At 43.9% G+C, this 24,124-nt stretch overlaps 1 protein-coding gene across 9 annotated transcripts in view; it reads left to right on the top strand.

Annotated features, from left to right (window-relative positions):
- SEC31A (SEC31 homolog A, COPII coat complex component) overlaps positions 1-24,124 on the top strand; it is a 71,125-nt gene that overhangs the window by 15,900 nt on the left and 31,101 nt on the right. For all 9 annotated transcript variants that reach the window (XM_054031104.1, XM_054031105.1, XM_054031106.1 and 6 more), the window contains exons 8-16: positions 506-605; positions 2,949-3,110; positions 3,305-3,457; positions 4,706-4,936; positions 5,588-5,662; positions 17,503-17,553; positions 19,763-19,840; positions 21,151-21,217; positions 22,154-22,332. In XM_054031104.1, coding sequence (XP_053887079.1) covers positions 506-605; positions 2,949-3,110; positions 3,305-3,457; positions 4,706-4,936; positions 5,588-5,662; positions 17,503-17,553; positions 19,763-19,840; positions 21,151-21,217; positions 22,154-22,332 — 1,096 coding nt within the window. The remainder of the gene's footprint in view (positions 1-505; positions 606-2,948; positions 3,111-3,304; positions 3,458-4,705; positions 4,937-5,587; positions 5,663-17,502; positions 17,554-19,762; positions 19,841-21,150; positions 21,218-22,153; positions 22,333-24,124) is intronic.

Raw genomic sequence — 24,124 nt, forward strand, 5'->3', positions numbered from 1 at the left:
TACAGCGGTGTGAAAATGGTGGACAGGAGTTTACTGCATTCAAGGATGGAGGGCAGCAAAAAACTGTGTTGCAAGCACTCCCTGAAAATGCTGATGTTGACTGTGCTAATGTTAACCCTTTAGTAATAAAAAGAAGATGGCCGCAAGTATTAGTCACAGTTCTTATCCTGCAATGTTCCGAGTCCGGCATTAGTGTGACATTTTATTACACAATCTACCTTTGATATCCATGTTTTTTATCAATGGTTATAGTCTTTGGCTTTCAGGTACCTTTCTGGATTGTGGCTACACTGTCATGCCTGCTGTGCAGAAAGTGGAAAAAAATCTATTTCAATAAAACAAATGTTGGCAGCACCTTCTCTACTCTCTCAACATAATGGGGGTGGCAGGGGACTTGGCATTTAAAGATGAAGTGGCCAGGTAATCTAGATGTGTGCTAATGAGGGTGCCTCATTAATCATCATGCATTTATATTAATATTTTCTTACTATGGCTTTTCACACAGGGGTATTTTGACCATTGCTTGGAGTATGGCAGATTCTGAGCTGTTACTCAGCTGTGGAAAGGATGCTAAGATTCTCTGCTCTAACCCTAATACAGGGGAGGTATTGTATGCAAACCATTTTTAAAGGTCATAAACAGAGAAAGATTCTTTGCATTACATTTGTTGTGGAGAACATACTGACTTTGTACATAGATGACACAGTGTTGTGAGATAACATTTTTTTAAACTAGTTAATATTTGTTTTAGACTGTGCCCTTCATACCAAAACTGTGTTCTCTGACCCCAAACATTTTGTACACACAACCCAACTGAGAAAAAATGGAAAAGTCTTATACAAAGGTGACCTCTTTAAGACCTGGAAGTGTTAGCTGCTACTGTCAGCCATATATATTATAAACCAGAACAGGACAAGACTTGTCCCTTCAGTGAACCATAAGAGTGAGCAGGGGACACTGTCATTTCAGTTTTATCCATTTCATCTGCCTCTGCTAAAAGTAGCTTTGTGAAGTGCACCTGTCTATGGGCTCTTGTTTTTTTGTCCATGGTTTCCTTGAGGTGTGTTTTTTGACACACCTGCTGTTCTTTGCAATCCAAAGAAACCATGAGCCAAAAATCTGGGGTCTGGTGATACATATGGGCGGGGTGAAAGTAAGATAAAATACTTACTGGTACAGGGGCCCACCTTCAGGCCCCCCAACAAGGGGCAGGGCCTCGGGCGGAAGGGGCGGGGCTGGGGGGGGTCAGCCCCCCCCAGTCAGCCCTTCCTTGCTGCCCAGCGCCACCCGGGGCTCCGGCAGCAATTTAAAGGGCCCGGGGCTCTGGCCGCTGCTGCGGTAGCAGCGGCGGTGGCCAGGAGTCCTGGGCCCTTTTAAATTGCCGGGCCACAGGGCAGCTGCACCTTTTGTCCCCCACCATTGGCGGCCCGGGGGGGGGGGGGGGGGGGCACAAAAGGGGCAGCGACGGCAACATCAGCCTTGTACGAGCCGGTACCGGCAGCCGCTTCTTACGTCATATTGTACGCCAACCAGCCTACTTTCAGCCCTCCATATGAGATCCCTGAACCCTTTTCCTTGCACATGTGAAAGCCTTTGTAGACCACACACCTGCTCTCTACCTCTTTTGGCCCCCATGGAGTGGGGTATTTGAAAGGACCTGCTTTCTTTGCTCCTACTCTGAGGAAGGAGTTTTTGAAGGTGTTAAGGCTTCCTGGCCATGGGTTTTTGACATGATTGCATCCATTCAAAGCTACGCATGAGAACTCTGATTTGGGGGAGAAATCAAATTAGTATTGATTGTGTCATTTCTTACTCCACCATTTAAATGGCAGTACCCTACTCTAATACAGATGTTTTTGTACCTACATCTTTATGGCTCTGATTTGGCAAAGCACTTAAGCACATGCTTAATGTTAAGCAGGTGCGTGGTCCCACTGAAGTTAAGCATGTTTCAGCTTTGTTGGATGGGAATTTATATGCTTCCCCCCCACCCCACCCCTTTTTTTTTTTTTTTTTTTTTTTAAGCTATAAGGCATTTTCAACCAGACACTATTTTGTATTTGCTGTAGAAGTGGTAAGAATTAATGTCTGATTGTGTTAATGGAAAATTAATAGAAGCTTTAATAATTACATTCCTTGCAGGTTTTTAACTGAACAACTTTTTAAAACGGTATGGATTCTTTATTCAGTAGACTTGAGTCTTTGATTAAAATCTATGGGAAGTAAACAGGTAATTTTTCACCCAACAGAGGGCTCCCATAGTTACTATATAATACAAGAGAAACTCATTGAGTCATGGAAACATAGTTTTAAAATATGAATACATTTTCTTTGGCTATTTGAAATGTGCCCTAACACCTTCCTATGGATGTTGCCATAATGCAAAAAGACCCCAAACTGTGCACAGAACGTTGGTGAAAGTCAGCATAAGTAAACAGGTTTCTCCCAAGGTTAAGCTATACCTCATTCTTCCAATCATGCCCTCGTTCCAAAGCAATCAGCCTTATGCTGTGCCCTGGTCAGCAGCAGACGATGGCTCTGTTGAATCAAAGTGAGAAGCCAATGGTTCTCAGCTGAGAAAAATAGCATAATTTTCAATGGGATTTAGGCTCCTAAATCCCTTAGTTTTTGAAAAATTTACCCTAAGTGACTAGCCTAGGGTCGTGCAGGATGTCTGTGGCAGAGGTGGGCACAGAAGCCAGATCTCCCGAGTCGCATTCCAGCACCTTAACCACAAAGCCATCATTCTTCTCTTGAAAGCCTTTAGCCGCAGTTTTTAGCCCCTCCTTTCTCTCGTCCCATGGAGATGATTTTAAAGCAGGAGACCATAATCCTGTTTCAGCGTGTGGTTGCCCATCCTACTGACACAGGATCTTTAGTGACACATCAGTGTCTACAGTGTCGTTTATTATGTTAATACTGTTTCATCAAACTCTGTTTTGGCACAGGTGTTGTATGAGCTTCCCACAAATACCCAATGGTGCTTTGACGTTCAGTGGTGTCCCAGAAACCCTGCTATCCTTTCAGCTGCTTCTTTTGATGGACGGATCAGCATTTACTCCATCCTGGGAGGGAGCACAGATGGTTTGAGGCAGAAACAGGTAGACAAGGTATTGAAAAACGTGAAGAGGAGAATGTGAAGTTGGAGAAGAAAATAGTTTGCTCCGTGTGACAATATTTGAAAATGGCGGAAGCATTGACTGCCAAAGTAGTGCACTAGACTGTTGAATAATTATCATGTACAAATATGTATCTTACGTTGAATACTGCAGGAAATGTGCAATCAGTTTCTTTCTCTTTAAAGCTTTCATCCTCCTTTGGGAATCTTGATCCATTTGGCACGGGGCAGCCCCTCCCTCCGTTGCAGCTTCCACAGCAGACAACTCCTCAGAGCACTGTTCTACCGTTAAAGAAGCCACCCAAATGGGTCCGACGGCCTGTGGGTGCATCATTTTCAGTAAGTGAGAGCCCCTTTGTAGGCTACTGAGTGGGCAAAATTGACTTTGCTATAACATTTCTGATATATTCTCTGCAAGCAGTGTAGAAAGGGTGCTATATTGCATTACAACAGAGCTTCACTCATTTGAAATAATGACTGGAAAGTCCACTGTGGAGTACTTTAGTTTTCAATTACAAACTACACTGCATAATAAATACACTCTATGTTTGGTAACAGCTTTGAAGTGTGTGAGACCTCTCTGCTGTTAAGTCTTTGCTGAGAAGCAGGGTGAGAGTGCCAAGTTTTTTTGTTGGTGTGTGTATATCTATATATAGGATTATCAATGTCACAGATTAGCCAAGTGAGATTTAGCAAAGTTCCACTGTACTTTGAGAGCAGAGCCATCTGTTCTATAACTTCATTGTTCACTTACTTCTAAGCTACAGGTTTTTTAACTGAGAACTAGAATATACTAGGATTTTGTTCTCTCAGTGTTGAACCCTGACTCAGAATAGATATCTGTGCCAAAGTACTGATCTAGTCTCAGCATAGTGTTATCTAATTCATAGGTTAACGTGAAATTTGACATCTCCATTAGGGTATAATTAATGTTGTTTTGGAAACAATTCATATATCCTTCTAACTGTATTTTGGGATGTTGATTCCCATTAGCTCATCCTAGTTCTCCATTAGCTAACTGAGAAATTTGGATGTGTGTGGGTTTTTTGCTTTATACTATTTACTCATTTAAAGCCAAATCAGTTAACTTTTTTTTTTTTTCTTCTTCTTCTTCTTTCCCTATTATCCCAGTCTTGGTTCTTTCTCTGCCACTTTTATTTCTGTCTATCTAATCTGCCAGTTGTGTGCTGTCTAAGGTAGTGTTGCACATTTTTAGGTATATTTTCAGGTAGCACTTATCATGCCATATGTGTATATGTAATTTTATTATTTAACAATTCTATCGTAGCAGCACCAGAAGCCCCAATCAAGATTAGAGCCCCATTGTGTTAGATGTGCAAATACACTGTCCCTGTTCCTAAGAGCTTTCAGTCTGAGGCTGTGATCCTACAAACATTTATGCAAATGAGTTATTTTACTACTCTGAGTAGTCTCAATGAGTTCAGTGGGGCTACTCACATGTGTAAGTGTTTGCAGGATTGGGGCAACGAATCAAGAGAGAAAATGTGTGTACGTAAGTAATGTATAAATGGGTGTGCATTGTATCAATATGTTGTAATATGTGGTACATTATTTATTAAATTACAGTTTGGAGGGAAGCTCGTTACATTTGAGAATATAAAGTCTCATCAACAAGGACCCGAGCAGCAGCAGCACCACCACGTGTATGTGAGTCAAGTTGTCACGGAGAAAGAGTTTCTGAACCGCTCGGATCAGCTGCAAGAAGCTGTGCAATCCGAAGGCTTCATCAACTACTGTCAGAAAAAAATAGAAGCTGCCCAGACTGATTTTGAGAAAAATGTGTGGTCTTTCTTAAAGGTAACGTTTTTCAGATGTTTCTGAATTATTAAAGGATTCCCCAGCCTCTTAAAACCAATACTAAAAGTGGTTCTCAGTACATGGTAAAACATTTTAAACAGAAAACGCTGTGTAAAGCTAATGAGGCAATTTCTAGTTTGTACAGTAGAATGAGATTAGATTCTGAAAATGGTATCAAATAATCCATATACTTGATCAAAAGAGATTACTGGTGGCAGGACAAGAAATCTTTGAAATAGGTATGCTTTAGTGTCTGCTCTTAAAAGATGTTCTAGCAGAAGCAAAGAGCTACAGATTCTGGGGAAGGTTTGACATAATTTAACCATTAGCCTAGTATTGGTACATCTTTATACTCTGTCAGATAATGAGAGATTTCATTTGGTAAGGTAAAATATGCTTTCTGTTATTAGTTATGACGTTTTGTGTTTTCAGAATAAGAACTAAATGGAAATTGAAGAGGTCCAGTTACTAGACATAGCTAAACTCAGAGGCCCAGATCCTCAGAGCCCACAATTAAGTTCTCCCTTTTTAACACATTTTGCTTAATCATTGATTTCCAATACATGGTCAGTTGAAATTACAATGGGGAAAATGAAATTAGGATTCAAAACATGCTGCTTTTGACTATTAGTTTTTTGGGTTTTTTTAAAGGTGAATTTTGAAGAAGATTCTCGTGGCAAATACCTTGAACTTTTGGGGTACAGGAAGGATGACCTAGGGCAAAAGGTAAATCTGCTTTAAATTTGTGTATGTATTAAGTATTTATACTGAGGAATATATTGAAATATAAAATATTAGAGACAGGGTCAGAAGTTGAGGTGCTTATATTATTTGGCATATGAATGGAGAGTTGGAATGGCAGTAACAAAACAGAGCACGTGAGAGGACATAACATTTTTCTGTGTAGTAGTATCTTGAGGGTGCTTCCTGATAACTCAGTTAAAGCTGTATTATCCCAGGATGCAGTTATGACCCTGTGATAACTACTATATTACAATGACTATCCTATAAACTAGTGGTCTCCAATCTTTTTACACCCAAGATCACTTTTTTTTTAATCTAAAGGCAATCCAGGATCTACCCCGCCCCTTCCCTGAGGCCCCGCCCCCTCTCTCCATCCTTCCCCTCCCCCCCCCCGGTCGGTTACTCTTCCCCACCCCCTCACTCACTTTCACCGGGCTGGGGTTGGGGTTCGGGAGGGGGTGCGGGGTCTGGGCTGGGACAGAGGGGTTTGCAGTGTGGGAGGGGGCTCTGGGCTGAGCCTGCGGCAGGGGGTTGGGGTGCAAGCTCTAGGAGGGAGTTTGGCTGCAGGAGGGGGCTCCGGGCTGGGCAGGAGGGAGTACAGGGTGCTGGCTCTGGGAAGAGGGTCAGGGGTGGAGCAAGGGGTTGAGGTTTAGGAGGGGGTTTGGGGTGCAGGAGGGGGTATGGGGCACTGGCTTCAGGAGTGGACTGAGAGTTGGGGTGTGGCCTCCTGCCAGGCAGCACTTACCTCTGGCGGCTCCCAGTCAGCGGCCAGTGCAGCGAGGCTAAGGCAGGCTCCCTGCCTACCCTGGCCCCACACCGCTCCCGGAAGGGGCCAACGCACCCCTGTGCGGGAGGGGGGGTGGCACGTGGCTCCGCACACTGCCCCTCTCTGCAAGCACTGCCCCCGCAGCTCTTCTGGCCAATGGGAGCTGCAGGAGCAGTGCTTGCAGGCAGGAGCAGTGAGCGGAGAGAGACCCCTGGCCCCCCTTCCCTCCCGCCCCTGTGGCCGTGCTGACCACTTCCGGGAGTGGCGTGGGGCTGGGGTAGGCAGCGAGTCTGCCTTAGTGGCAGCCACACTGCACCGCCAGAGATCGTGATCGATCGACCGGTTGGTGACCACTGCTATAAACAGTACCCTCAGGTTATTTAAATACCACTAACTTGAAGACTTATTATTTAAGCACCAGCAGTGTGCTCGTTGTTCAAGAAGATCCAGAAAAACACCGTATCTGCTCTGAAATTTTTATCTAGATACACAACACAAAATACCTTATGAGACCCTGAGAAATTTCTGACTAGAGCTTTTTATAGCAGTAGCAATATTTTTTTAAGGTATATGTTCTCCTCTTGTTGTAGACACTCAGGTTGAAAATTTCAAAGCGGTCAAGAGGATTTAGATACATCTATTAATTTTAATAAATGTGTGTCTAATCCTCTAGACTGCTTTGAAAATCTGAACCTCATTTTTTTCCTGTTAATAGGAATTACTCATGTATGAGGAGATGCAATTCAGTGCAATTACACATGTATAGTACACAATTAAAAAAATTAAACCCTCTTTTCAGTGTCGAATTAGGATAAAATACTAAGAGAGTAATATTCTTTTTTTTTATTTGGGTGGTAATAATTTTTAGGAAACAGGAAACTCTTCCCTCCCAAGAAGAACCCCAAAACAATCAAATCCATTTACATTCAGAAAGCTAGATGTTTTCTCCACCTCTTGAAATAGCAATTTACATTGTTTGGGTACAGTTTACCTCTTTCTAACCCAGAAAAACATCCTTATCTTGGAGTGACAGAGTTAAATCTGGTCTCCAGAAACAACTCTTGCCTAAGTAGGATACAGGGATAAGTCTTCAGACCCACAGTTTTTCATTCTTGTGTTTAAAATTGGTCTCTGGTGCCTGTTATCACGAAGACAGCAAGACACTTCAGACCCTCAAACCCATACTTTGATTAGGTGCTAGTTCAAAAATGTCTGTAAGTGTTAATGGTAAGGAATTTAGTGGTATATGTAGAGTGTGTAAGTATGGTGGTATGGGACCTGATTGACCTTTTAGGTGAATTGACGTGCTTTGAAATAGAAAATGAGTTTTCTATGTCCATGCTCTGCATCTTCATAGTATCTTCTGTGTCTCTGCGTACACAAATCCTTGAAATCTGACGTTAGGATTGCCAACTTTCTACTCGCACCAACCGAACACCCTTGCCCAGCCCCTTCTCTGAGGCCCTGCCCCCTGCAAACTCCATCCTCCCCTCCATGTCGCTCGCTCTCCCCACCCTCACTCACTTGCTCATTTTCACCGGGCTGGCTTAGGGGGCCGGGGTATGGGACGGGGGTGAGGGCTCTGGCTGGGGGTGCGTGCTTTGGGGTGGGACCAGGGATGAGGGGTTTGTGGTGCAGGAGGTAGCTCTGGGCTGGAGGTGGAGCTGAGAGGTTCGGAGTATGGGAGGGGGCTCCGGGCTGAGGCAGTGGGTTGGGGTGTGGGAGGGGGTATGGGCTCTAGCTGAGGGTGCGGGCTCTGGGATGGGGCCAGGGATGAGGGGTTCATGGTGCAGGACAGGGCTCTGGGCTGGGACAGGGGGTTGTGGAAGGGTGCCCTGGGCTGGGGCAAGGGGTTGGCGTGCAGGGTTAGCGTGTGGAGCCCCCGGCTGCCCCTACGTGTAGGAACCGGAGGGGGGACATGCCAGCTGCTTCCTGGGAACCAAACGGCGCGGAGGCTAGCAGGGAGTCTGCCAGTCCCAGTGCCACCAACCAGACAGTCAACAGCTCAGGCAGCGGTCCTGACCGGAACCATCGGGATCACTTTTCGACTGGGTGTTCCGGTTGAGAACCGGATACCTGGTCACCCTATTTGACGTGCTTTTCTGAGCTTGCTTTTCAAGCCATCACCTTTATTTCTCAATGCTGCATTCTTCACCTTTTTCAGTAGAACAGTGTTGCCTCTATGAAATCTCCAGTTTGTCTTCCTTTAATTTTGACTAAGTTGGTGCAAACACTTTACTCATTTTTGTAATCTGTAGCACCTCCAAACTTAAGTGTGTCTGAAAAATAGCCAGTTTTCAGCAAAGAATTGCACTTTAAACTGAATCCATGTTATCTATTGAGTTGAAACAATACAGAGTGACTGACTAGTCTTAGAGTTAATGACATCTTGACAACAAAAACCAATTGATTCTTTAACATTTTTAGATCCTTACTTTATCACTAATATAAAAAGAGGAATTGGTGTCAATTTGCCAGTATGAGCTTCTAGTAGCATGTGACTTTTTATTTTATTATTTTTGGTCTGGCACTCTGGCCAAACCAAGGGAACTTCTGGAATATCACTTTTCATTGCTGTATTTACAGTAATGTAAATAAAAATGAGAGTCTAGGAAAAAACCTGTGGATTAAGCTAAATTTACAGACTAGAACAGCTTCTAGGGATACTATTCAAGCTGTAGAACTAGAAGTAATCAGATGAGATTAGTGGTATTAGAAAAGCCATTCTGTCCAGCTGCTGGACTAATGCTTTTCCAGTCTGTATTTTAACTGTTTATCTTGTCGGAGAAAAACTGAGTTCTCACTATTTGTTTTGGTACAGCAAGTCAGATGTTTTATTAACTCTCACATGTGCAGAGGGAGAGAACTAAACAGGTCTCTCCCCGGTAACTAATTACAGCAAGCATTTATACCTTTCATTACAAAAATAATGAGAGACAGCAGCATTTTTGTTTATACATAGGCCATCTTGATATCTCATTTCCTTAGTTGTTTTGACTCTTGCCAACATACAATTATTTTCTATACCTTATCTACCCAAGGTCTTCTACACTTTATCTATGCTGAGGTCATCATGACTTCTTACACAGCTCTTTCTCACCCGCCTCACACAATCCTCGCTTCTACAAATCTCGCGTTATCAGGGTTACAGTTAGCCTGACTCTTGCTAACAAACGTCATGCATTACAGTTCCCTTCTGTCAGTTCTTTTCTCTGCTTCCACAACCCCCCCTTTTGTACTTCTAGTACAACAAACATTCTCAAATCTCTATTTGCATCAAGTCCTGGACTTCTGATTCTAAATCAGATGCTTCAACCTTAGGGGTTTTGATTGGATGCAATGACAATGCATGGTTAGCATGAACATGAAAGGTATTACTATTATTACATCTTTTACAACAACAATAACATAATCCTAAACTAACTAATAACAATACAAGCAATAACATTCCCATAGCAATACTATAATGGGGTTGTTGTACAGCCTTTGTCATAAAGCACAATACATCATATTTAGTACATAAGGTAGATACTCTATAAGCAGTGTGAAAGGCATACTTTTCTACTTGATATACATTTTGAAGCATGTGAATTTGCCCTTGTACCTCAGAGATTTTCTGAATCTCAGGTAACAATGAAAGCAAATTTTGAAATCTATCAGATAGTAAACTAGTCCAATTAAAGGGTATCTGGAACCTAAGGGCTACTTGAAAAACTCTATCTGCAGGCCAATAAATGATATGATTGCCTGCAGTGGTAGTGAGATTAAAATGTATGTCTTGTCATATGGTGTCATTAACATACACACAGCTATCATTAGCTTGGAAGAGTAAGTGTCCTGTCAGGGTAGTTCCTTGTCCCCTACCCTCCCAGCAAACGTAGTCATAGACAGTGACAACTTCTCCTGGCTTCAGTTTACGTGTACACTGAAGCTGTGGGGGTTCTAATGGCCAGAATGTCCACAGGTTACCTAACCCCATCCAAATGTCAGGTGTAATCCTAGGAGCACTAACTAAAAATCGATTGGGCATACCAGGTGGTCTAATTTCCCAGATGTCTCGATGAATCCTCCCCATGGACCCGGCAGGATACGGTATGTGGGAGCCCACACCCCCTGTACCGGTCCATATGCTTGGAAGGAGCACTAAGAACGTCCACACTTCCACCCAGAAAGTTTCCAAGTATGTCTCCATGGCCACAGATCAGATGGTACTCCTGACGTGTCTGTAAGGGCAGTGGGCCAAGCCTGGTGCTCTAGATCATTCCGAATGGCCATCTGAGCTAGGGTCAGTGGGGGCGCAGTTGGTAGTCTCATCGGGCGCCCTGTCAGAATCTCATGAGGGCTGAGTCCAGTCTTTCGATTGGGAGTGGCCCTCATACTCATTAGTGCCAGAGGAAGGGCATCTGGCCACTTCAAGTTTGTTTCAGCACAAATCTTGGCCAGTTTATTTTTCAGAATTCCATTCTGGCGTTCCACTGTTCCAGCAGACTGTGGATGGTGGGGGCAGTGAAGGTTGTGTTGAGTCTGCAAAGCTGCACATAACTCTTTTACAATCTGTCCAGTAAAATGAGTTCCACGGTCACTGTTGATACTCACAGGGATGCCAAATCGTGGTACAAAATCTTTAAGCAGAAGTTTCACAACAGTCCTGGCATCTGCTTTCCTGCAGGGAAAAGCTTCAACCCAATTTGAAAATACATCCACCAAAACCAATACATATTCATAGCCACAACATTTAGACAGTTGAATAAAATTAATCTGAATATTTACAAAAGGTCCCCAAGGGGGAGGGTGAGCTGCCTGCCTAACTTTAACAGCTTTACCAATGTTATGCTGCTGACAAATCACACATTGTTGACAGTAGTGATGTGCAATGACTGGGAACCCGAATGCACACCAATCTCGGTTAACTGCAGCAACCATCCCCCCTTTGCTCACGTGAGCCATTCCGTGGTATACACGAGCAAGATAGGGCATTAGCATCTTCGGTGCAACCAGGCGACCAGCTGGGGCACGCCAAAGATGATCAGGGTGTAGAATACAGCCATTAGCACTCCAAAAACATTTCTCAGCTGCTGGTGCAGCTTCCTGGATCTTGGCCAGATCCTCAAGGGAGGCAAGTGGAGGCTGTTCAATCAAAGCACAAGTATATTCAGCCTGAGGTGCAGAAAGGGCCGCGGCTTTGGCTGCAGAGTCTGCCAAAGCATTTCCACGGGTAACTTCATCATGAGGGGTCTGGTGAGCTGTACATTTCACGACAGCTATAGCTTTGGGCAATAAAAGAGCATCTAAAAGAGCAGAGACATACAGACTGTTCTTAATAGGAGAACCAGTGGATGTAAGAAAACCTCTATACTTCCAGAGCAACCCATAATCATGTACCACTCCAAAAGCATAACGAGAGTCTGTATAGATGGTAACTGCTTGATCCTGAGCTAGAATGCAGGCTCGAGTTAAAGCCACAAGTTCGGCCACTTGAGCAGAAAACACAGAAGGAAGAAAAGCACTTTCAATAACAGCATGTGCAGAACACACAGCATAACCAGCAACCAATTTGCCCTTAGAATCTCGCAAGCACGAACCATCTACAAAATAAATAAGATCAGGATTTTGCAAAGGCACATCTAGTAAATCATCTCTTGGACGAGAGAGAACCCATGTCACAGACACACAGTCATGTGGGTCTCCGTCTTCGGGCCCAGGCAACAAGGAGGCAGGATTTAGAACAGGGCAACGAGCCAAAGTGATATGAGATGAAGACAACAAGACAAGCTCATATTTTGTAAGACGAGAAGTGGATAGATGCTGTGTCTTAGATTTTAACAAGAGAGCAGCCACAGCATGAGGAACAGCAACAATCAAAGGAGATCCTAAGACAATAGATTCAGATACCTGTACAGCAAGAGCTGCTGCAGCTACAGCACGCATGCAAGGGGGAAATCCAGCTGCCACAGCGTCTAGGGCAGTACTGTAATAAGCAATGGGACGGTGTTTGTCTCCGTGCTTTTGCGTTAATACAGCCAAAGCAAACCCATTATGCTCATGACAGAAAAGAGTGAATGGTTTAGCATAATCAGGAAGTCCCAGGGCTGGTGCACTGGACAGACTTTGCTTGATAGCAACAAAAGCTTGTTCAGCCTCTGGAGACCAAGGAAGAGGCTCAGGGGTACCTGACTTAGTCAGATCCTGTAAGGGTTTAATCATTGTTGCATAGCCTAAAATCCATTGTCTACAGTACCCAGTCATGCCAAGAAAAGTACGCATTTGAGAAATAGTTCCAGGCCTAGGCATATTTAGAATAGCTGAAATCCGAGAATCTGATAAATGACGAGTACCAGGAGAAATATCATGACCAAGGTAATGAACCTTGGGCTGACACAGCTGTAGTTTTTCCCGGGATGCCTTATGACCCTTAGCAGCTAAAGCAGTCAAAAGAATCAAAGTATCAGTTTTACAAGATTCAAAAGAGAGGGATGCCAACAAAAGATCATCCACATACTGTATAAGCACTGATTTACCTGGAAAAACCACATCATCCAGATCCTTCTTCAGGATCTGGGAAAACAAGGAAGGGGATTCAGTATACCCTTGGGGTAACCGAGTCCAGGTGTACTGGCGTCCTTTATAGGTAAAGGCAAACAGATACTGACTCTCAGGGTGAATGGGGATAGAAAAGAAAGCTGAACATAAGTCCACAACAGTAAAGTAGGTAGCTGAAGGTGGAATACAAGAAAGAATTGTAGCTGGGTTTGGAACCACAGGAAAGGAAGGTAAAACAACAGCATTAATCGCGCGGAGATCTTGAACAAACCGATAAGTGTTCTTTCCTGGCTTCTTTACAGGAAAGATTAGGAGTATTACAAGAACTGGTGGTAGCAACAATAATACCCTGCTGTAATAAAGACTCCATTACTGGGGCTATACCTTCCTCTGCCTCAGGACGCAGAGGATACTGGGGAACTCTTGGCAAAGCTTTAGAAGGATCAACAAAAATCTTAACTGGTTCAGCGGTCCGAATCTGTCCCACTTCATTAGCATGCTGAGACCAGAGATGAGGAGGAACTTGTGATAACAAATGCACAAGGTCAGGGCTACGAGTTGTTGGTAATTTAGCTGGCTCCTCTATGTGGAGTGTCGCCAACACTAGATTGGTATTCTCATCAGGAACCTGTAAGAATACGCCATCTGGTGTGCAATAGATAGTACAACCTAATTTACACAAAAGATCCCTTCCCAGCAGATTCACAGGAGAGGAGGGGCTGAGCAAGAATGCATGCTTGTCAGCGAGGGGCCCTAGTGAGACAGCAAGGGGTTTTGTGACAGGATGCGAAACAGGTTGATTTGAAATGCCCACAGCATTTACAGACAAAGTTGACAAAGGAACAGAGGGAAACTCCTCGGATCTTAGAGCAGATCTAGTAGCTCCAGTATCCACAAGACAAGTAACAGTTTGTCCCTCAATTTCACAGTTTACAAAAGGACCTTCTTGATCAATGGGAATTAAAGGATTCATGATGTAGTTACGTTCCCTCAGGCTGTCCTAGTATGAGGTAGTTGGTGGGGTAAAGGTAGATGCTTCAGGATTTGGGAAAGGAGGTGGAGGGTTCTGAGACAATCGGGCTGGGCATGCATCTTTCCAGTGTCCCTCTTGGCCACAAATGTGGCATGCAGTGTACCTAGGTTGGGCAGGATACAAGGGACCCTTCCCTCTTCCTCGCCCACGACCTCGTCCTCCTCTCATTCCCCCACGGCTCTGGTTTTGATAAGTTTCTAACTGCAGGGTCAACAGTTTTGTTTCAGTAGTCTCTTTCTTCTGCTCTATGCAAGCTGCACAATGATTGGCGACTGTCACCAATTCAAAAAGGGGTTTAGTTTGCCAGCCAATGCAGATAGTTCTTAACTGCTGCTGAATCTTTGGTAAGAGTCCCTGAACAAAAGCAGCCCCTACAGCTTCTCTGGCATTTTCAGCTGGCTGAGCAATTCCCGAATGCTGTTCAAAAACCTTAGTCAGCCTATCTAGATAATCAGCAGCGGACTCTCCTTTATTCTGTTTACAATAAGTAATCTTTGTCCAATCTGTCTTCTTAGGGCAGACTTCCGTCACAGCATTTACGAGACGGTCCCTAGCCTCTCTCAAATCACGATCAATTCCAGGGTCAGCAGCTGGCCAGGCTGCCTGCCTGGTAAGCCGTTGTCGAACTTCGGCTGGCATAATCATTCGCAAGAGTTGATTAATGTCTGCCCAAGATGGATTATAACACTGAACCACCGTCTGGAGTTCGTCTCTAAACTTTTCTGGTTCCTCCCTGATGTTAGGAAATTCCTTCACCAAGTTTCTCAAATCTCCTGGTGACCACGGGGCATGCACTGTGACCAACTGTCCTGCATTTCCAGGCAGGTCTCTTAAAGGAACCTGGAGTGCATGTGCCACACTTCTAGTAAAATAACGGGTACTTTCCTCAGAAGGATTAGAATCAGGGGAGCTACTGGGAGGCTCAGAATCATCTCTTTGTGGTGAAGAAGAGGCTTCTCTCCCAGGGGAAGAGAGAACAATGTGTGCAGTTGATACATGCGGTGGTGAAACTGACACTGCCGGGTGAGATTCGTTAGCAGACCCATGCTGTGCAGGGGGAGGAGGCAGCACGGGCTGCTGCTGCTGCTGCTGAATGTTATTGAAGAAATCTAAAATATCCTCAGCCGTTTCCTCCTCACTGTCAGATCTAACTAATTGGGGATAAAGGGGAGTAGAAGGAATTGCTCGAGCGGGAAGAGGATACACAGGAGCTGAAGGAATCACCCTAGGGGGAAGACGGCTGGATGCCTTGCATTTAAGCTGTAAATGTTGCACTTGAGCTTTTAACTTTTCCTGGGAGTCTTTTAGACTCCGCACTCGAGACTCGTGGAGTCTCTTTGTTGCTTCCTCCCACCAACAGACAAATTGCTCCCACTGTGTATCAGAGGCTTTTGGTGAAGCCAGAGTTTCTTTAAGGTATTTAAGTTTGTCTACATCAAAGGTACCTTCTAGTGGACATTGTTTAGATGGATTTGCACGCGTGTAAAGATTCCAACTATCTAAATACCTGCAGGTTTTCGGGCCATAATGTACGTACATGAAATAAGCTGGGGTACCCTTAGGGGGTGAAAGGGAAGACTTAGACTGTCCCCCACCCATTTCCAATCACACACTCAAAAAGGGGAAGGATGCCCTGTCCGCGCTAGCGGTTCATAAACTAAGGACTCTCCCTACAGGGTATTCACACAGGAGAGACTAACGAGGATAGCCATGACCCCCTACACCTCCCTTCAGCAAAGAGCGTCGGCTAATCTCAGAGAGAAAGCGCCGCTTACTCTGTTGCATCCAGTGAGATGGTCAGACTGTCAGTGGCTCACACGGAGAGGAAAAGGGGAGGGAAGATGGGTGCACACACTCCTAGACCCAGGTAGCCTCCTCGCCGGACGATGCCAGGCCGAGTCAACCTACATGGGTCGGATCTCCTAAAAGATCCTCTAGTTACCGGGCTTGCGTTAGAGTAGTTCTGGTCACGAGCCAAAAGACTTCGCAGAGTACTCTGGGCGTCTTCCGGTAACACTCAATTCACACTGTGTACACACACACACACACACACACCAAGGCCTTCTACCAGGTACTACTCCTGAGTACCTCCAGGTACTATTCCCAAGTACCTCGATGCATCACTTGAGGCGGTAAAAACCCCTCTTGAGGCGGTAACAACCCCTCAACACAGGTGCAAACCCTATGCACCTAGCATATGCTTACAGGGGGCGGCAAACAATTCCCTTATTACGCCGCTCAGCATCTGACCTTGCTGCACAGTCAATAAGTTCGGATGGCGTGAGCCCAACAGGGGCAGACGGCCCCACGGACAGTCCTCCTCCGACACCCCAATAGAGATTTCAAAAGGTCTCTTACCTCTATTGTGGCGCCATGGGGTTCGAAGGGGAACGATCCGTAGCAGCTGCCGTTGCCTCAGTGGGCGTTGCCATCCCGGACGAGCCCCCAAATTGTCGGAGAAAAACTGAGTTCTCACTATTTGTTTTGGTACAGCAAGTCAGATGTTTTATTAACTCTCAGATGTTTTATTAACTCTCACATGTGCAGAGGGAGAGAACTAAACAGGTCTCTCCCCGGTAACTAATTACAGCAAGCATTTATACCTTTCATTACAAAAATAATGAGAGACAGCAGCATTTTTGTTTATACATAGGCCATCTTGATATCTCATTTCCTCAGTTGTTTTGACTCTTGCCAACATACAATTATTTTCTATACCTTATCTACCCAAGGTCTTCTACACTTTATCTATGCTGAGGTCATCATGACTTCTTACACAGCTCTTTCTCACCCGCCTCACACAATCCTCGCTTCTACAAATCTCGCGTTGTCAGGGTTACAGTTAGCCTGACTCTTGCTAACAAACGTCATGCATTACAGTTCCCTTCTGTCAGTTCTTTTCTCTGCTTCCACAATCTATACATTAGGTTGGGATTTTCACAGGGATCTAAAGGAGTTAGACACCCACTTCACATTGAAAGTCAATGAGAGGTAGGTGTCTGCACTCTTCCGCCTGTTTGAAAATCCTACCCTGACATATTATCGTGCTGTGGTTGAAATAATCCTAACAAAATCCAGTTTCCCTAATCACTATAGATAGGGATTTTTCCCCCCTGAGAGCTGTGTTATAACATTATTTTTATTATTTTATTACTACAGTAGAACTCAGAAGTCCCAATCAGGATTGGGGCCCCATTGTGCAACACAATGGAAGACACAGTCTCTGCCCCCAGAAAGCTAAAATCCAAGAAGATTTTAACCTTTAGAAGCAGTCAGTTCCATCACGGTTTGGTTAGCATGGGTCTCAACGTAAATTCCTGTGCACAATGATCAGGGAAATGTTCTAGAATGGTTTCAACTCTCATGCAATCAGGGCTTATCTTCATCTTCAACCTATGGTGACCTGCGAAATGTTAACACTTGCTACATACCCTAAAGTAAGAGCGAAAACCACTTAACTAATAAATCTTATTTATTTTGTAGATTACTTCAGCTCTGAATAAAGAGAGTCTTGTAGATGGCAAACCAGAGGAGGTAAGCAAACAAAAACAACAAAGATCTTTTTTGCCATATTAATATAAAAAAAATGTACCAGGTAAGAATAATTTCTCTTTTAACTCAATAGTTATACCAGAACATATGAATGACTCAGATTATGAGCATGTTGTAAATTTACAATTTCCACATAAAATCCGAAAGTTCATATTTAAAAAAATCCCTGAAATCTCTGGCACTAGAACTGTGTGAATATCATTAGTTAGTTTATTTCTTATCACCCAGTTAGCAGTTAATGGTGTGTTTGTTTTAGGATCTCTGTCTACAGGGAGCAAAATTAATCTTGACATGAGTCTTGTGGGGTTTCTTTGCTCCTCCATATTGGTTGCTTTTTTAATCCTTTTGTAGTGTCTGTTTATGTTGTCTGTGGGTGTAGAAAGGTGTCATCCTTCCTGTTGTCAGGCAATCTCTACAGCCTCCGGATCATTAACAAAAAGAATTGCAACGTGTTGGGGGAAGACCCACCCTGGAAAGCACAGAGTAAATAACAACCTTCGTAGCTAGCCCAGAAATAAACAGTTCCTCTTCTCTCTTTCTCTCTGCAGTCCCACATTCTCAGCAAGTCACGTTTGTTGTAGGCAATCTCTACTTATATTGCAATTTCTACAGTCCCTTAAACATCTGGTAAAACAAAGTGTTGTGAACTCTGGCTAAACCTAATTCAAGATAGTAATTCACTCTAATGGGAGTTGCAGAGAGAAATATAATCTGTGGCGTCTAAGTGCTCATCACTCTGGAGACAGACAGTACGGGGAATCCTGCCCTTATCATGTGGAATGAGGGAGCTGGGGAAGGGAGCTCTCGCCACAACAATGATCTAGGGACCATCCAGGTCCAGGATTGTAGGGGTGGAAGAAGGCAGGGAATGCACTGCCAGGCAGCGTGCTTTGCTCCTGTCATGAGGAGCAGTTGGTGGCCCTGGCTAGTGTGTGCTGTACATTGCAGGATACTGATTGAGGGGGCTGCCCACTCTTCCCAGAGTGAATCTGATGCAGCAGCAGGCCTGGAAGCTAGGCCCTTCTTGTAACGGGGTGCTCACCGCGCCCCGCTGGGTTCAGCCTCCTGGCCCTGCTCCCCAATAAGTCAGGACCACTTCAGGCTGGTGCAACACCCGCACTCTTTATTCCTGTGTCCAGTCCCCCCCAACCAGTTCCAACTATCTGTAAATAGATTATTGACAAGGTTTGGCCTAGCACAGGCCTCAGTGGCAACAGGCTCCTTCTGAGCGTACTCCTCTCTGTCGTCCCCCCCCCCCCCCTCTTCCCAAGCTTTTAGCCCCTGTTAATGAGGCGGGCAGGTGTGGCCATTTTCCAGGACAGTCCTAGCTAGTGACCCAGCCTGAACCCATTTCCCCTGATTGGGGTTGGGGTGGCAGGAGCTAATTAGGGTTTCCCCTGAGTGCCTGGCCACACTTCTCCCCTAACATACCTGTCTGCATTACAGAGAAGGGTTTGGTCTAATGGTTTAATTTTCAGCATGTGGGACTGAATCTGAGATTTCCACTTGTAAGCTTTCTTGTAAGAACGGCTTGCATTGAATACACATCTTTTTTTTCTTAGTGGTCTAAAGTGGTAATGAAATATGCCCTCGCCCTACATTCTCTGCTTCACACTCTCTCCTTTGTCAGAGTCTGTTACAAACACTCTTCATATCATTATAGTGCACATGCTCTTTTGGCTACCATCAATAAGTGTCAAATTTAAAAAAAAGTGGCTACATGTGTTCAGATAGCTAATTGGAAAACTATGGCCTGGTCTACACCTAAAAATTATATTGACCTAGCTACATTGCTCAGGGCTGTGAAAAACTCTGTGCCCTGTGCAGAATAGTTAGGTCGACAGAATTCTTCCATCAACATAGCTACCATCTCTCAGAGAGGTGGATTGGCTACATCGGTGGAAAAACCCTTTCTGTCGACGTAGGAAGCATCTACGGTGCAGCGGCTACAATGGCGAACCTGCAGCGCTGTAGCTGTGCTGTTGTGGCCTAAGTGTGGCTCTTAGTGGGGAAAACCGAGGAAGTGAAGACATTTATATTTCTGCAAATGGAGTTCTGCTCTTGGCAGACTCGCTCTGTATATTGTTGGCTCGTGTTCCTTTTAAGCTGTGTTCTTCAGTGCTGAGTGTCTTTCTCTCTCTCTCTCCCCTGCTACCTTTTTCCAAATGCCATCTTCCGTTCTCTGCAAAAGGCTCTTAAAGAATCGGACCAATCAGTACAAAGTGATGATGAAGATAGCCAAGCTACTGAAGAGCCGTTCTTGGGAGAGGTAAGTGTTGGCTTCTGTATTAACTATGTTGGGTTATCACGCGCTTACCCACTGCCTTAACAGCTCATTTCCTTTCTAGTGTGTCTTTCTAATGTTCTGTGTGTGTGTGTGTATGTATTGTACCTGCGCATATTTGCACAATGGCAAATGAGAAGGGACGTGGTCAATCAACAGTTTCTCTGTTCAGGTTTGGTTCACACTATGAAAAGGTTGAGAACGCATGTTTGAAGGAGACTTCCACTGGGTAGTACGCATTTCTACATGAATTTTATTTTAAATACCAAAATTAACATGTGGTGAACAGATTTTCACATCGGATTTGAGATCATTGTTTGTTTGTTTTTTTCACTGAAAGATCATAAACGGTTCTATTGTAGAGGCTGCTGAATGCTCTGGTCCTTATCCAGTAAAGCATTTTTAAGCATCTGCTTAATTTTCAGCATGTGAGTGGTCTCATTTCAATGTCCAAAGCTAAGCAAGTGCTTAAATGCTTTGCTGGATTGAGCCAGGGTGCCCAGGACCTTGCAGAATCAAGCACCAGATCTCCGTGCAGTAAAGTTAAGTGTTAGGTAGGTAGCATTAACATACAGATCAGCCTTTTTTGTGGGGAAAAATATATGATTATTTAAAAAGCAGTACATACCAACCTGATACATCATGCTGGAGCAATTAGATGCTTGGACATTGACTCACCCTGACACCTTGAGCAGGTGATGTCACTTTTTGGTTTCCCTCTCTGTAAAATGAGGATGTTATCATGTGCACTCCTCACAGTGGGCTGTAAGGATTAATTATCTAAAGTTTCTGGAGGGTTTTTTTATTATTACTATTCCGTGCATTCATGCATGGAAATCCCAAGGCTGTACCTTGTTGTCCAAGTAATTGCTCGCAATGTCTAAATACTCTCCCAGGTACTTAAATGAACCTCTTCCCAGTGAAGTGTGAACCCTGATGTTTTTGGAGTGTTTTCCCCTAATTGCATCTAGTTTTAATAATGCTCTCCAGTGATCTATCAGCAGTGTGTTTTTATGTTTGTACATTTGCATAGCTAGGTAGATCACTGGGTACGTTCTCGGCTTTTCCACAGTGCTCAGAGATTTGCTTTGTACGGGTGCTGGGGGGAAGTTAATGACATTGAGTAGAAAGATTGAGCATAACAATGCTCTTTCATTCTAAGTTAGTGGCCCCTTGGGGAACGGCTGTAAGAAAGCATACCATGCCCTCCCATATACGGTGTATGTCTTCAAACATGGATTTATTTAGCTGAATCTTTGCATAGACTGAAAAACTGCACTTTTCCTCTCTATTAGAGAACAAAAGAGGAGACTGAAGATCTGACTTCTGGAAAAGAAACGTTTAACATCTCTGTCAGTGGAGGTAAAAACCTGTTTATATTGATTTCATGGTACTTGCAAATATTTTTAATTAATGAGATACAGCAACTGTAGCATTACCTAAATTCTCTTTATATGGAGCCTTCTGCCTACGGAATGTCAGGGAGTCTGTTATTTACCCGCATTTCAATTATTTGCACTTCTATATTAGCTTTCACCCAACAATCTCAAAGTACTACAACATCTGTGTTAGGAAAAGTAAGGAATTACACAGGGATTGCATCCCCCATCACTGAAATGCATCCACCTCTGGGTAGTTTGACACCTTTTTAACTGCATATAGCAACACTACTTTTAGACAGATTGTTAGGAAGGATCCTGTACCAGTTGACACTGAAACTAGAAGAAGGGTTTAGTAGACAGACTGTTATTAGCAGAGTTCAGATTTGGTCAGGAGATGGGTGTTAACACCTCATTCTTACCAACACTCCCAGGGGATCTTTAGTGACCACCAAAGTTCAAGGCCTTTCTTGTACATCTCATCCACAAGATAGCACTTCAAGCACTCCCCCCCCCCCCCCCCCCCCCCCCCAGTGTAGACCTAGCCTAAGACACTAAAGTAAGTGATTCTTGGAGATCTCGTATCCAAATACTGGTCTGGCTTGACCAAATGGGTTTGAGATCTCTTGGGATCATAGCACAAGTTGATAATGCTGCAGGCTCTTTGGCCTTGATTCAGGAAATCCACCCTATTGAGGACAGCACTTAAGCATATACGAAAGTGTTGTCTTGAATAGCAATGAGCTTAAACATGTGCTTAATTTTTTTCCTGAATCAAGGTCTTTAAGAAGAAAACAGCCCAGCATCACACAGTGAGAGAGAAGCTGCTACTTGACTCATCTGTATAACTGTATGTTTAATGCTTATTTTATTTTGAAGCAGTGACATTTTTAAAAATAAATTATTCCTCCTGTTGCAGATGTTGATGGTTTGATTACCCAGGCTTTGCTGACTGGTAACTTTGAAAGTGCGGTTGATCTCTGCTTACATGATAATCGCATGGCTGATGCCATCATATTGGCCATAGCAGGTGGACAAGAGCTGCTGTCAAGGACTCAGAAAAAGTACTTTGCTAAGATGCAAAGCAAAATTACCAGGGTATGTAGCTTTTCCACTGAAAACTAAAACCAAATCTGTGTGTATAGGCTTTCAGCAGATTCCTGAAACTGTTAATGTTCTGGTGACATACGACTTTCCTTGCTATCTATATACATTTGTTTCTAGGAGAATTGAATGTAGGGTAAATTCAGTCATTGGATCTGTGAGTGAAAGGGTGGTTTTCTGTTTTGTGTATTGTTAAGCAGAGAACAGGCTTATTAGCTAGGACGAAGAGCAGCTTTTACTCTTATTTCTACTCTCTCCTCATCCTTTTAAAATGTGTTGATCACATTGAGTAAAAAGAATCCTCGCCGATGAACAAGGATAAATATCTAGTTTAAACAGTGTTTAGTGTATGTGCGGTCTCTTACCCGGTCATCTTTAGCAAGCACTGTAGTTACTTCAGCTGCAGCACTTACTATGTTAATTTCTGTCCAGTCAGTTGGAGCAGAGATTTTTGCTGATGTTTTGCTTTACTGTGTACAAAGGTTATCTAAGAATAGCGGGACTAATCTAATCACATGACATCTCTGAGACGGTGTGATATGGACATCTGGTTATTTGTACTTTTCAGCTTCTGCCTTGCTGGCAATGCTCCTTCAGTTCTTCGCCTCCTGCTGCTCACTTGCGTCAGAGGGTCAGCAGAAGGTGAAAGCAAGAGAAGCAGCCATCTAGACTTACTGTTACCAAAGTTGGCATTTTGAAACTGACCGCGTATTTCAGTTCTTGCTTCTCACTGTTCCTTTGACAGGGAAAGGCATTCAACGGTGCAGTAGGAGGAGGCAAAATTGAAAAGAGCAGGTTTTTATCCTCATGCTAAGGTCCTGAATTAGCAAAGCACTTAATCACATGCTTAACGGGGAGCAGTGGCTTCAAATGGGACTGCTCCTGTGCTTAAAGTTGAGCAGGTTGCTCAAGTGCTTTTCTGGCTCAGGGCGTAAGGCTGCAAAGCATGACCAGCACTAACACACCATCTGAAGTCTCTAAGTGGCCATTCCCTATGATCCGATTGGGGCAAGGGCAGTTCCAATTTCTTTTGTCTGGGGCAAGGGTAAAGAGGGAAAATCTGTCCCCCTCTCTGAGACCTTTTCTAGATATTTTTAGTAGGCTTAAAGAACAGAAGTAGTGGTATTTCAAGTATTCCTTTTGGTAATCCATCCTTTTGGGAAAGACAATTCTGTGGAACACCAATCCCTTACCTATGTGTTGTGTTAGCAAATAAGTGATACATTTGTCATTGCACATTTTTTTTTTGATTAGTTACTTGCCTTTGTTTTTCTTCTAAAGTCATACAAACTGTTTGTTATGCCCAACTGTGTTTCTTACAAGGCCCTTGTTCACTAAATATCAACACAGCTGCAGAGTAAATCAGTATTCCATCTGAAGTGGATGAGTAACTGGAGGGCAGAGCCGGAGGCAGGGAAGAAAAAACTGAATACTATCAAGATCCTGACAGTTTGGCTCAGAGGACAAAGGGTGGGGTTGTTCAGTTAGTGGACAGAGTATTGTTGATGCAAGTCTGGGTTGCCTCTGCTTAGGGCAATCTCTTTTAACTGCAGTGAAGTAGGCTGCCAGGGGCATAGAGTTTAATAAAATGGAATTAAAAGGTTTGATTGGCATGCAGTTTAGGAACAAAATCAGTGACACCCCTCACTTTGCCCTGTGTTGTGCAGAAGTTTTATAACTAAATTCTTAACCAAACAAAGCTAACCTTGTACTGTAAAATATTTTTTTAAAGCATCTGCATTGTCCCTAATTTTCTGATTACTGTACCCGTGTGACGTTGCACTCA

The sequence above is a fragment of the Malaclemys terrapin genome, chromosome 5, assembly GCF_027887155.1.
Source record: "Malaclemys terrapin pileata isolate rMalTer1 chromosome 5, rMalTer1.hap1, whole genome shotgun sequence".
NCBI lineage: Eukaryota > Metazoa > Chordata > Testudines > Emydidae > Malaclemys > Malaclemys terrapin.